General features: G+C 41.0%; 1 protein-coding gene across 6 annotated transcripts in view; it reads left to right on the top strand.

Annotated features, from left to right (window-relative positions):
* The window catches only part of afap1 (actin filament associated protein 1), a 283,153-nt gene that overhangs the window by 234,544 nt on the left and 35,148 nt on the right, over positions 1 to 13,461 (top strand). For 3 of the 6 annotated variants that reach the window (XM_073043105.1, XM_073043107.1, XM_073043103.1), the window contains exons 9-10: positions 11,734 to 11,883; positions 12,327 to 12,538. In XM_073043105.1, coding sequence (XP_072899206.1) covers positions 11,734 to 11,883; positions 12,327 to 12,538 — 362 coding nt within the window. Of the gene's footprint in view, positions 1 to 11,730; positions 11,884 to 12,326; positions 12,539 to 13,461 lie in introns of all 6 variants that reach the window. The other 3 variants (XM_073043104.1, XM_073043106.1, XM_073043102.1) reach the window with 1 other exon arrangement.

Below are 13,461 nucleotides of genomic sequence, written 5' to 3'. Positions count from 1 at the left end.
GTTGCTGTACAACTAGGTGCAGTGTGTAGTGAAACTGTGGGGAAGTTCAGCCAGATGATAGGGTAAACTTGCAGTCAGTAGAATGAGGTGAGGTATAACAAGGGGAAAAATTGAAAAGGGCAATAAATTCAGGACTAATTATGTTATATTTGAATCCATGCAATATATGAATCAAGGTAGATGATCTTGTAACGCAGTTAGAGATTGGCAGGTATGATGTGGACATCACTGAGTCGTGGATGGAAGAAGATCATAGCTGGGAGCTTAACATCCAAGGGTTCACCTTGTATTGAAAGGACAGGCAGGTAAGCAGAGGGGGTGAGGTGGCTCTGTTGGTTAAAAAATGAAATTAAATCCTTAGAAAGAAATAACATAGGATTGGAAGAATCCTTCTGGGTAGAAACTGCAAGAGTAAAAAAAACCCTGATGGATATTATATACTGGCCTCCGAATGGTAGCCAGGATGTGGGATATAAATTACATTAGGAGATAGAAAAGGTGTGCAGTAAGGGCAAAGTTGTGATAGTCATGGTTGATTTCAATTTGCAGGTGCTTTGGGAAAATCAGCTTGGTGATTTGTGATTTCTTGGATCAAAGAAAGAGAATTTATAGAAGGCCTATCAGATGCCTTCTTAGAGCAGCTTGAGATGAGTGCAGTAAGCAAACAGCAGCTCTGGATTGGCTGTTGTGTAATGAGAGGTTCTGGAGGACTGGAGGGTTGCGGATGTTGTTCCTTTATTCAAGAAAGGGAATAGAGATAGCCCAGGAAATTATAGACCAGTGAGGCTACATCCACACTAGACCGGATAATTCTGAAAACGCCAATTTCGCGTAAAAACGATAGGCATCCACACTATGCGTTTTTAAAAATATCTCTGTCCACATTGAATCGGATTTTTTGGCGAACCTCCTCCTACTGCGCATGTGCAGGACGCATCTACCAAAAACAAGCGACATGTTTGGTGTCAAATCTCGCTGTGAAAAACAGTGCGTGTTTGTTCAGTTACAGACTAGAAAAACTTAAACGATGGGCAGCTGTTGGTTCTCGCGCAGGAGAACTTAAAACTAAAAAAAACAAATACTGAAGTGTATGGATGCAACCGACAGGGAGTTCACGGAGAGTACGACCCAGCTGACGATGAACATTGAAAAACTGACTAACTCTGTTGCATTAATAAAGCATCTTGTTAAATATGTAAAACATGTCTGCATCAGTGTTATCTTGTATTTCCATACTATGTTGCATTAGGCTGTTACACATCTATTGTCAGAGAAGTACTTGCATAAATAGGTAAACCACCTTCATACGAGCAAGGACAGAAAACGGTACAGTGAGTATACTTATTTATTCAGTAAGTTATGAGTCAAAGTATTTGGTGAGTACATTTCTAACTCTTCTGGCTTCAGTCTTGTTGCCATCTGTTCTGAAATTGTTAGGTTGTGTTCAAGAAAACAGTGAAATGGCGTGCTGCCATCTGACAGCGTTTTCAGATTTCTCTGGTTACCCTGTTCACGCTGCTCCGGCCAATCCAGCATTTTCAAAATTACATGCCCTGGAAAGCATTTCTAAAAAGCTCTGGTTTCGGGGGACGAAAACGCCACTTTAGTGTGGACAGAGGGTAAAAACCAAGAGGAAAAGCTTTGGTTACGGACTTATCCGGTGTAGTGTGGATGTAGCCTGAGTCTTACGTCAGTGGTTGGGAAGTTGATGGAGAAGATCCTGAGAGGCAGGACTTATGTACGTTTGGAGAGGTATAGTATGATTAGGAGTAGTCAGCATGGCTTTGTTAGGGGTAGGTCGTGCCTTACGAGCCTGATTGAATTTTTTGAGGATGTGACTAAACACATTGATGAAGGAAAAGCAGTAGATGTAGTGTATATGGATTTCAGCAAGGCATTTGATAAGGTACCCCATGCAAGGCTTATTGAGAAAGTAAGGAGGCATGGGATCCAAGGGGACATTGCTTTGTGGATCCAGAACTGGCTTGCCCACAGAAGGCAAAGAGTGGTTGTAGACGGGTCATATTCTGCATGGGGATCAGTCACCAGTGGGGTGCCTCAGGGATCTGTTCTAGGACCCTTACTCTTAGTGATTTTTACAAATGACCTGGATGAGGAAGTGGAGGAATGGGTTAGTAAGTTTGCTGATGACACAAAGGTTGGTGTGTTGTGGATAGTGTGGAGGGCTGTCAGAGGTTACAGCGGGACATTGATAGGATGCAAAACTGGGCTGAGAAGTGGCAGATGGAGTTCAACCCAGATAAGTGTAAAGTGGTTTATTTTGGTAGGTCAAATATGATGGCAGAATATAGTATTAATGGCAAGACTCTTGGCAGTGTGGAGGATCAGAGGGATCTTGGGGTCCAAGTCCATAGGACACTCAATGCAGCTGTGTAGGTTGACTCTGGTTAAGAAGGCATACTGTGTATTGGCCTTCATTAATTGTGGAAATGAATTTAGGAGCTGAGAGGTAATGTTGCAGCGAAATAGGACCCTGATCAGACCCCACTTGGAGTGCTGTGCTCAGTTCTGGTCACCTCACTACAGGAAGGATGTGGAAACCATAGAAAGGGTGCAAAGGAGATTTACAAGGATGTTGCCTGGATTGGGGAGCATGCCTTATGAGAATAGGTTGAGTGAACTCGGCCTTTTCTCCTTGGAGTGACGGAGGATGAGAGGCGACCTGATAGAGGTGTATAAGATGATGAGAGGCATTGATCCTGAGGATAGTCAGAGGCTTTTTCCCAGGGCTGAAATGGTTGCCACGAGGACACAGGTTTAAGGTGCTGGGGAGTAGGTACTGTTATGCCCTCGGCCCCCTCCTTTGTGAGAATCGCAAGAGCCCTAGTCAAGAGGGGGGTCAACTGACCCAAGAGGGGGAGAGACGTGCGGAAGGCCACGTTCTCCCAAGAAGCAGAATAAAGGCGATATTGACTATTGTCTCATGAAGACCACGTGAAAAGCCCTCAGGCAAAGTGGGCTGGTTGAGAGAGAGATCGCATCACCTACAACCTGATTGACACCTGCGATCCCGTGAAGAAGTATAAAGGAGGGTCTGAGGGGGGGACAACCCTCAGACGCACCAAGGAGACACCAAGGAAGCATGATACCGATTCCAGTGGGAGCGGGAAGACATTTTGAAGGAAGCCACGTGCGTTAGATTCCAAATTTTGAATCTGTGGCTAGAACCAACGGAAGACCGCTTTTAAATAACAACGGGGAAGCCTGCTCCCCTGATTCCAAGGATTTGCTCTGTAAAGACAACGGGCAAGTGTTTATCCTTTCTAAACCATCTCTCTCTCTCTACAACGTGAAAACACCAGCGGTTCCCAAAAGGGAAAAGCCTGCAAACTTCTGAGTGACTCTTTATATTTCAATTGGACTCAGTATTACCCCTAAACAACTATAGAGCTTATTTCTGATTGATTATTATTACACCGGTGTTTTAGATTGAGTTTTGACGATGTATATGATCTGAATGTTTTGTATTAACCATACGTTTGTGCCCCTTTTTGAATAAAACGTTTGAAAATAGTAGCATCCGACTCAGCTGATCCCGCTATCTTTGCTGGTAAGTTACCTGGTTACGAGGTTACGTAACAGTACAGAGGAGATGTCAGGGGTAAGTTTTTTACTCAGAGAGTGGTGAGTGTGTGGAATGGATTGCCGGCAACAGTGGCAGAGGCAGATACGATAAGGTCTTTTAAGGGACTTTTAGATCAGTCCATGGAGCTTAGAAAAATAGAGGGCTATGGGTATGCCTAGTAATTTGTAAGGTAGGGACATGTTCGGCACAACTTTGTGGGCCAGGAGGCCTGTATTGTTCTGTAGGTTTTCTATGTTTCTATGAACCAAATTAGATTAGGGAGCTTAAGGTAAAAGAACCCCTTCGGAGGCAGTAATCATAATATGATAGAATTCACCCTGCAGTTTGAGAGGGACAAGATAAAGTCAGATGTATCTATATTAAAGTGGAGTAAAGGGAAGTTCAGAGGCAAGAGAAGGGAGCTGGCTAATGTTTATTGGAAGGAGACACTAGCAGGGATGATGGCAGAACGGCAATAGCTGGAGTTTCTGGGGCAATTTGGAAGGCAGAAGATAGATACACCTCAAAGATGAAGGTGTATTCTAAAGGGAAGAAAAGGCAACTGTAGCTGACCAAGTAAGTTAAAGCAAAAGAGAGGGCATTGTTATGTACCCTGTAATGGGTTAAAAAGGACCAGCAGAAATGGACACACTTGGAGTCTGAGTCTTCAGATATAAGCTATTTTATTAGTAACTACGTGATAAAGTAATATAAAACAAGATAAGGCAAACAGGTTAGCAGAGTATGTGCAATTATAAGTGAGTAAATAAAGTACCCCCAAACTTCTTCCAGCTCAGGTGGTGAAAAGACACAGTCTTATGATGGTATGTGAGAAAGGTCAGGTCAATGCATGAGGTTGCTGCTGTTAGTAAGAGAGAGAGATTTGTAATCGAAATGCGCATATTGTGAGAAGGCAATTACGTCAATATTCCAACATAACAATAGCAGTAGGTTTTATCTCCGAAGTTGTTCCACACCATACACGAAGTACCACTGACAGTGATCTTCAACGAATATCCTTTCAACACAAGTGGTACCACACCCGAATTCAGCTACGGGTCATCCCAAAGTGGTGGCCACAGGATTCTCAAACAGAATCCACGTATGGATTATCACCAACAGTAGCCTGTCACTGAGGTACCGTCTTCACGTGGTAAAACTACCAACCCAGGCCAGGATTATCACACACAGGTAGATTCCACACAAGGTTACCTCAAACACACAACTGTGATAGCCACTTATCCAGTTTCACGACATACGAAATAACTCCAACAGTGATTTGCCACAGGGGTGCCTTTCTTCAGTGAACTACCACACCCAAACAAGGGTTACACACAAGTGGTATTCACAAAGGTTTCCCCCCACCAGAGAACCCACTCCTGTGGATTAACTACATGACAGTCACACCTTCGTTTTCGAATGGAACTCAAACTCACCCTTACGGGCTACCGAGGAGAGAGTCCAAACAGTGACCTCTTTGTCACTAGGTTTCTTCTATTTCAAACCTTCCTCTCCCCTCTTCTCTTCCTTCAAAGTCACCGAATGTGACCACAACAAGGGGACCGTCTTCTGTGGTGAAGTTATCAACCCAGGCAAGGGTTGAACACACTGATAACTTCCCACCGGTCACCCCTTTTCCACACTACGAGAGCCACTGATCAATTCTCCCGATCAATCCTCCAAAACCCACCTTTCTGTGGGCACAACACAGCTCATCCAGTGTCCGAAACCATGTGTCTCTGTCTAACAACCAGCTGACCTTGTATTTATCCAAGCATGCTGAACGCCAGCTGTCCATCAAATAATGCTGCCCTTGGTCACCATGGTGACCCACAAGCTGCTTATTGTCTGTCTCTGTAAGATCTCACAGGCAGGCAGTGTCCTTGTACAAAACAAGCTTTAGAGTTTGAATAAACACCATCTCAAGACAGGCTTCGTTCCTCTCCCCCCCTCTCCCCCCCTCTCCCCCCCTCTCCCCCCCCCTCTCCCCCCCTCTCCCCCCCCTCTCCCCCCCCCCTCTCTCCCTCCCTTTCCCCTCTCAAACAGTGTCCAAAAGCCAGTCTCATTCTCCCGACATTTTAAAGTGATAGTCCACAGAACCCTAGGGGTACATAACAGCGTATAATATAGCAGAAATTAGTGGGGTGTTAGAGGATTGGGAAGCTTTTAAAAACCAACAGAAGGCAACTTAAAAAAAAACACAAGGAGAGAAAAGATGAAATATGTAGGTAAGCTCACCAATAATATAAAAGAGGATACCAAAAGTTTTTTTCAGATATATAAAGAGTAAAAAAGAGGTTAGAGTGAATATTGGACCACTGGAAATGATGCTGGAGAGGTAGTTTGGGGGACAAAGAAATCCCAGATGAGCTGAATAAGTATTGTTAAGTATTACTAAGATCCCAGGGTTCTGAAAGAGGTAGCTGAAGAGATTGTGGAGGGATTAGTAATGATCTTCAAGAATCACTAGATTCTGGAATGGTTCTATAGGACAGAAAAGTTGAGAAGGGCCAATTAACCTACTAACCGGTATGTCTTTGGACTATGTGAGGAACTGGAGCATCTGGAGGAAACTCATACATTCCATTGGGAGGACATTCAGACTCCTCAGAGATGACATCAGAATTGAACTCCGAAATCTGATGCCCCAAGCTGTAATAGTGTCACACAAACTGCTACGCTACCGTGGCATGGGAAGTCTTGCCTGACAAATATGTTGTAATTCTTTGAGGAATGAGCAGGCAGGATAGACAAAGGAGAGTCGGTGGATGTTGTTTACTTGGATTTTTAGTAGAACTTTAACAAGGTGCCATACATGAGGTTGCTTTACATGATAAGAGCCCATGGTGTTACAAAAAAGATATTAACATGGATAGAAGATGGCAGGAGGCAGAGAGTGAGAAAGAGTCGCTGCTGGTGACTAGTCATGTCCCACAGAGGTTGGTGTTGGGACTGCTTCTTTTCACGTTATACGTCAATGATTTGGATGATGGAATTGGTGGTTTTAAGCCAGTTTTGCAAACTATAGAACAATAGTTGGTGGGACAGGTAGGGTCCTGCATGAAATACAATGTTAGAAAGTGTATGCTCATGCACTTTGGTGGAAAAAATAAATGGGCAGACTATTATTTAGATAGGGAGAGAATTCAAAATGCAAGGATGCAAAGTGACTTGGGAGTCCTTGTGCAGAATACCCTAAAGGTTAACCTCCAGGTTGAGTCGGTGATGAAGAAGGTGAATGCAATGTTGGTATTCATTTCTAGAGGTATAGAATATAAGAGCAGGGCTGTGATGTTGAGACTCCTTAAGGTACTTGTGAAACCACGCTTGGAGTATTGTGTGAAGTTTTGGGGTCCTTATTTTAGAAAGGATATACTGACAGATATACTGAGAGGGCACAGAGAAAATGCATGAGAATGATTCCAAGAATGAAAGGTTACCATATGAGGAACATTTGGCAGCTCTTGAGCTGTGTTCCCTGGAGTTCAGGAGAATGACAGGGAATCTCATAGGAACATTTTGAATGTTAAAAGGCCTGAACAGATTAGATATGGCAAAGTTATTCCCCATGGTAGTGGAGTCTAGGACAAGAGGGCATGAGTTCAGGACCGCAGGACATTTAGAACAGAAAAATTACTTTAGTCAGAGGGTTGAATTTGTTGCCATGAGCAGCTGGTGCAGGCCAAGTTATCAGGTGTATTTAAGGCAGAGATAGATAGATTCTTGATTAGCCAGGGCATGGGGAGAAGGCAGGGGAGTGGGGATGACTGGAAGAATTGGATCAGCCCATGATTGAATGGCGGAGCAGACTCGATGGGCCAAATGGCCTACTTCTGCTCCTATATCTTATGGTCTTATGGTTGAAGATCAGTGAGATTGCAACTTGACCTAGACAGATTAGGAAAATGGTAAAGAAGCGGGAGATGAAATACATTGTAGGGAAGTGTATGGTCATGTACTTTGGTGGAAAGAATAAAAGCGTAGACTATTTTCTAAACAGGGAGAAAATTCAGAAAACAGAAGTGCAAAGGGACTTTAAGAAGCCCTTGTGTAGGATTCCCTAAAGGTTAACTTGCAGGTTGAGTCATTGGTAAAGAAGACAAATGCAATATTAGCATTCATTTTGGGAGGACTAGAATATAAAAGCAAGGATATAATGCTGAAGCTGTATAAGGCACTGGTCAGACTGTACTTGGAGTATTGTGAGCAGTTTTTGGCCCCTTATCAAAGCAAGAATGTGCTGGCATTGGAGACTGTCCAGTGTAGGTTGACGAGAATGAAAGAATTAAAGTATAAGAAGTGTTTGATGGCCCTGGGCTTGTACTCATTGGAGTTGAAAGAACAGGGGGGAACCTATTGAATATTGTAAATGTGACGACCAGGATATTTGCCAGTGGTTAACTCTGAATCCATTACCAGGGGTAACAAAGGAAGCAGGTTCAATTATAGTATGTAAACTGGAGCTGAACATTTAGTTGAAAGGATATAAATTGTGAGGCTATGGGAAGAAAAAGGAAAGTAGTACTAGTTGGATTATTCGTACATGGAGCTGGGTAGGTCCTGGTGGATCGAATGGCCTCCTTCTTTGTACTATGACCAATCTGTGACCTTGTGTTTGTCAGTGCAATAGACTTCATCAGTTTACAGGGAAAACAGTTCAGAGGCTCACTCTGCTGAAGCTCATTTGTAATCCTTCCTGCATTTGCTTTGATTTCATTACCAATAGCTCAGATTACTTAGCAATCCAGCAAAAGTTGTGCTATCTTAACTTTTGCATCATCTTGCTCATTGTGGAGGTTCAGGTCTATATTTTTCTACAATGTGAACACCACATGTCTTGGAATCCATAGTGACCAGTGATGGCTTGAAGACTATCTTCAGTACGGAAATTAAGTGCACTATGTCCAGTTCTCACCTGAGGCTTTGGTATTCCTCATGTTAGGGCACTTAACTTTTATATTTGTTATTCCTGGAGGATGAGGAGGAAAATTATATTATTATTTAATGTTGCTTCTCATAAATTATTTTCTCTTGCCCTTTATTTCCCCATTTGATACCCCAGAAGTTTTGGATTACAGTGAAAATAATTGGGAAAATGGGATTAAATCGGGTTGTTGAGAGTGTTACATGGACAGTGGCTGAAGGGACTTCTGTGTCCCTGAAATGGAATTATGGAATATATGAACAATGGGAAACATTAAATGCACAGGCCAAGTATGCTCCAAGATGAAGTAGATGTGGAAACACCATCGCCCTTCCATTTATCCTAATGTTTAAGAGCATACAGAGTAGGAAGAAACTAAAAGGAAAAGCTGTTGATTCATGAGAAATACTGAGAACTTAACACTGGGGTATTCCTGGAGGAGTATAAGAATAGCTGTGTGGTGAACTAAGTGGGAAATTAAGGCATAGAAGATGTAAGAGGAAAACACTGGCAGGTAAAAACAAGGAAAAGCACAAAAAACACACACAAAGTGCTGGAGGAACTCAGCAGGCCAGGCAGTATCTTTGGGGGAAAAAAGTACTTTTCGAACTGAGACCCTTCGGCAGGACAAGCACAATAATATTTTACAAATACTGGATTACAAAGAAGCTAGAAGTAAGGGCTATAAGAGATAAATGGTAACAAGAAAAGAGGTGGTATGATTCTGAGTGAATATTTTAAATCAGTGTTCATGATAAAACAGAGATACATTAAGAAAGAAGAATATAAAATATAAGATCTGAGAAAAAGGGACAGAGGATGTATTGTGTTGGCTGACATCTTTAGAAGTGTCCTGATGAAGAGTCTTGGCCCAAAACCTCAATTGTTTACTCTTCTCCATAGACGCTGCCTGACCTGCTGAGTCCTCGAGCATCTTGTGTGTGTTATTTTGATCTGCAGCATCTGCAGATTTTCTCTTGTTTGTGATCTTTGGAAGTATATTGATAACCAGGCCTTGATAAAATATATCCCAGGGTTTTAAAAGAAACCAGAGCAATTTGTTGAGGTTCCGACCATCTTTCTCCAATCCTATTCAGCTGCCGCCCTGGTATCAGGGAACTGCAATGGACAAGTTGCTACCATTGGTTAGAAAGGAGAGAGAATAGACTGAAAATTGCAGGCTAGGGCTTTCAGGCATCTACTGATGATTCAGCTTCATGTAGTATTGTAGGAAGGGCAGATGATCCATAGACCTGAAATGTTGTTTGGACCTGCAGGTTGCGATCTTCAAAGATTCTTTTCCTTAATCTTGCATATATGGAATGAACATGGTTTGAGTAGATTTTTCTTAATTCTGCTTGCCAACGACATTTCACAGACACTTTTGGCTCTTCAAGCTCCTGCTTGAGTTATTTCTTGCCTTCCTTCTATTCCTTAGTGCTTCTGTCTGATTTCAGTTTTCTTGCTTTATCAGATTGCCTCTGTACCTCAGAACTCTGCCATCTCCCTTTTTACATTTTAGACACAGTCACGTTGAAGTAGACCTTTCAGTTTTGAGGATTATTTGATCTTTTCACATTAGGACAGTAAATGTGCTTGTACCCCATTGGTTAAACACCTGGATGCTCGATCTTAAAATAAATCAGAACACATTGCCTGAAGCAACAATAATGTTTTTATATGAGGACAATTTTGTTTTGCTGAAGAAATTTTATGTTGGCAAAGAGGACAATAAATGACATTGTGGTAATTCTAGGCACTCCTAAACTGAAGTTTAACTTATCAAAATTCACAAGTGTATTTCGTTATAATTTTCATTATTAGATATGGCAGCAGATTCCAATCATTAGCTATCTGAGCTTTCAGAACAAGAGTGTTAACAAAGCTGTGTAATAAGATATTGCCCAAAGTGTTCCTATCATTTATCCTAACCTTGGGCAGGGTATTTTTCATGGGTCAACTCCCCTGTCTTCCACCCCAATGCATTGCAGTACAGAAATGAAAAATGATATATCAGCTGGATATAGCCGATGCGTCAAACCTTCCACTCTGCTGCTACAGCCATACTGAGCAGTCAGGTACACTGAGCATTTGATTTCTGTATGACACGTGACTCTCATCCATTTAAAGGAGGTGGTAGATGTGGATTGAGTACGTAATACCAACTTTGTATTTTGCTTAGTCTTAGCTTGTGTTGTATTTTTTGTAACTTTCAATATTGATAACATAAAATAAGTTTTGAAGCTTCTGAACTGTTTCTAAATGCTTCTTACGATCAGTTGTATCAGAATCAGGTTTATTATCACGGCCTTATATTACATGAAATTTGTTCCTTGACAGCTGTAAAACTATTATAAATGACTAAATAAATAATGTAAAAAAGTAATAATGAGTTAGTGTTCATGGAAAGTTCAGTAATCTGATGGCAGAGGGAATTGTCTTTGACAAGAAAAACATGTCAAAAGAAATCAAGATGCTCCTAGAAAGCAGATCGTGATGTGCCTCCTGAGGCCTAATGATTTAAAAAGCACCACTCTCCTTTAAGAGATGACTGTGATAGAAAGGCCTTAAATTCCTTTGAACTCACTGAGCCACAAAAATATAAGTGTGGCCTTGGGAATAGTGCAGTATTCAACTACAAAGTGGAGAATGAAACAAGATGACATGCACACCTCAGTTCAAATCAGATGCCAAACCTACAATGTTTAAGAGAATTATAACATTGTAGATGTTTAACTTTGCAGATTGAATATGATGGGCACAATGAAGTGAAAATGCTGCTCATTTTAGACTGGGAGGTAATGATAAATGATAGCTAAATCAAAGTTAATTAATTAAAATCACAAACTCTTAATTATATCCTTGATTGGATAAAGATTTTGGAATCATATTTGCACTGCAAGTGGGACTGGTGGAGATTGCAAATGCCCAACTAAAGGGTGCCAAAATCAAAGTACTACAGATGCTGGGATTAAAAAACAGTCAACAAGCCAGGCACCATACGACAAGAGAGAAACCTAGTTAACATATCAGGTGGTATCTTTTCACCAGAACTGGTGACAGGTATTGTGAGGTCAGGATGCCAATCATATGTTAGATTGTGACAGCAGTTTTGGCACAGTATGTGGCTTGGTATGGTACAGTATGGTACAGTATGGTACAGTATGGTACAGAGGCTTGGGGTTTTTTTGAAGACTAAATCTGAAATTATTTTACAAAGCAGGTAAAGGGAAGAAAAATGCAAAGGCAGAACCAAAAGGAGCTGTGAGCAAGGTCACAGGAAAGAAAATTACAAGAATTATTGGTCTGGGGAAGAAGAAGCCATCAACAGATGAACAGACCTCCTCTGCTGAGGAAGACATCCCAACTTGTGGTATCTTTTTCTCACTGACCTTGTTGATTGTAACAGCATATTAATATGTTTATATATTTAAACTTATTTTCACAAAGAAAATTATATGTTGATTACATTTTAAATCCCTTTTTCAATAACACTTAAGTGATCCTGAGATTTTTCCCTTGACATCCTCACGGAATCCATGCAGAAATGCAACTCCCATCACAGTTCATGGCTGAATAGGTAGTCCTATCTTCCTTTGTGCTTCCAAATGAAGGTGCATTATTGCTCACAGGAGTCGATAAATTAGCAAAGGCTACACCAACTTGATTTGGTCAAATACCTGTAAAATGATTTAAGAGTATTTATTATGAACAAATGATCTATAGAGTACAGGTGAAAAGCACATTTGTAATAGATTACAGTATAGATCAGAAGCATAAAAATTAATATTTTCTCTCTTGTTCTGATCGGTCAAGGCCACCTGAATGTACTGTCAAATAATCGTTGGAGGGAGCGGTGGTGCAGAGTGAAAGATAACAAGCTGATCCTTCACAAAGATAGAACTGACCTGAAAATTCACATGGCTTCCATTCCACTGCGTGGATGTGAAATCATTCCAGGCTTGGATTCCAAACATCCGCTGGCATTCCGCCTGCTCAGGAATGGGCAGGAAGTTGCCGTATTGGAGGTATGGTACTGTCATTTAATAAAGGGTCGTTGACCTGAAACATTAAGCATTTCTTTCCACAAATACTCCCTGACCTGCTGAGGGTTTCTGGCATTTTCTATTTTCATTTTAGAATTCTAATTTTTTTTAAATTTTCTTGTGGTTGAATTTTTGTCCCTTTTTAAGGGAAAATAACAAATATATCAAAGAAAACAATCAGGGTGCAGTTCTGGATAGTACTAAAATTGATAGCATCAAATATCAGAGAATGAATCTTTCAGAATTCTTCCTGCAAGAACCAAGAAACATCAATGTAAACTAAAGGCTAAGCTTTATTGCTTTACTGCATGAGTGACAGGAAGAGCTTACTGAATGAATTTTAAATTGAAGAACTCTGTTCAAAACCGGATTGATAATGAGTGGTGTGAGGTCAGTTACAGGGATAAGAAAGTTACTGGGAAATCCTCTTTGAATCCATATTATTTTGGTTTGAATGGGAAAAGGGTAAATCCAACTCAGCATTTGTCATTTGACCACAGCAAGATAATGGGAAGGAGACTCCATGTTTGAAGGAATATGTATTTATTTGCTCTGCTGAGAATTGCCCTTTGTGTAATTTGAAATTGTTGAATAATGTTTGACAGAATCAGCTCCCTATATTCTGTGTAAATACAAGTAGAAGTTATCTCTAATTATTTTAACTATGCTTCAACATTTAGTCAACAGCTTTGCAGCTTTTACCTTTGAAATGTTTATGTAACACACAGTCATCAGTAAAGGGTCATATGTTTCTCACAAAGATAAAACACTATGAGAATTTGTCTTTGGTTGATTGCATTAAACAGTCAACAATCTTTCAACTACTAGTTCTGTTCCCAATAGTTGTTTCCATTGAAGTTAATCAAACTTACAGTCAGTGGGATAGTACAAAAGATAGCCACAAC

Source organism: Hemitrygon akajei, chromosome 4, assembly GCF_048418815.1.
Source record: "Hemitrygon akajei chromosome 4, sHemAka1.3, whole genome shotgun sequence".
NCBI classification, from domain to species: Eukaryota; Metazoa; Chordata; class Chondrichthyes; order Myliobatiformes; family Dasyatidae; genus Hemitrygon; species Hemitrygon akajei.
The sequence above is the reverse complement of the archived record's forward strand: the minus strand, read 5'-3'. Positions and strand labels throughout refer to the sequence as shown.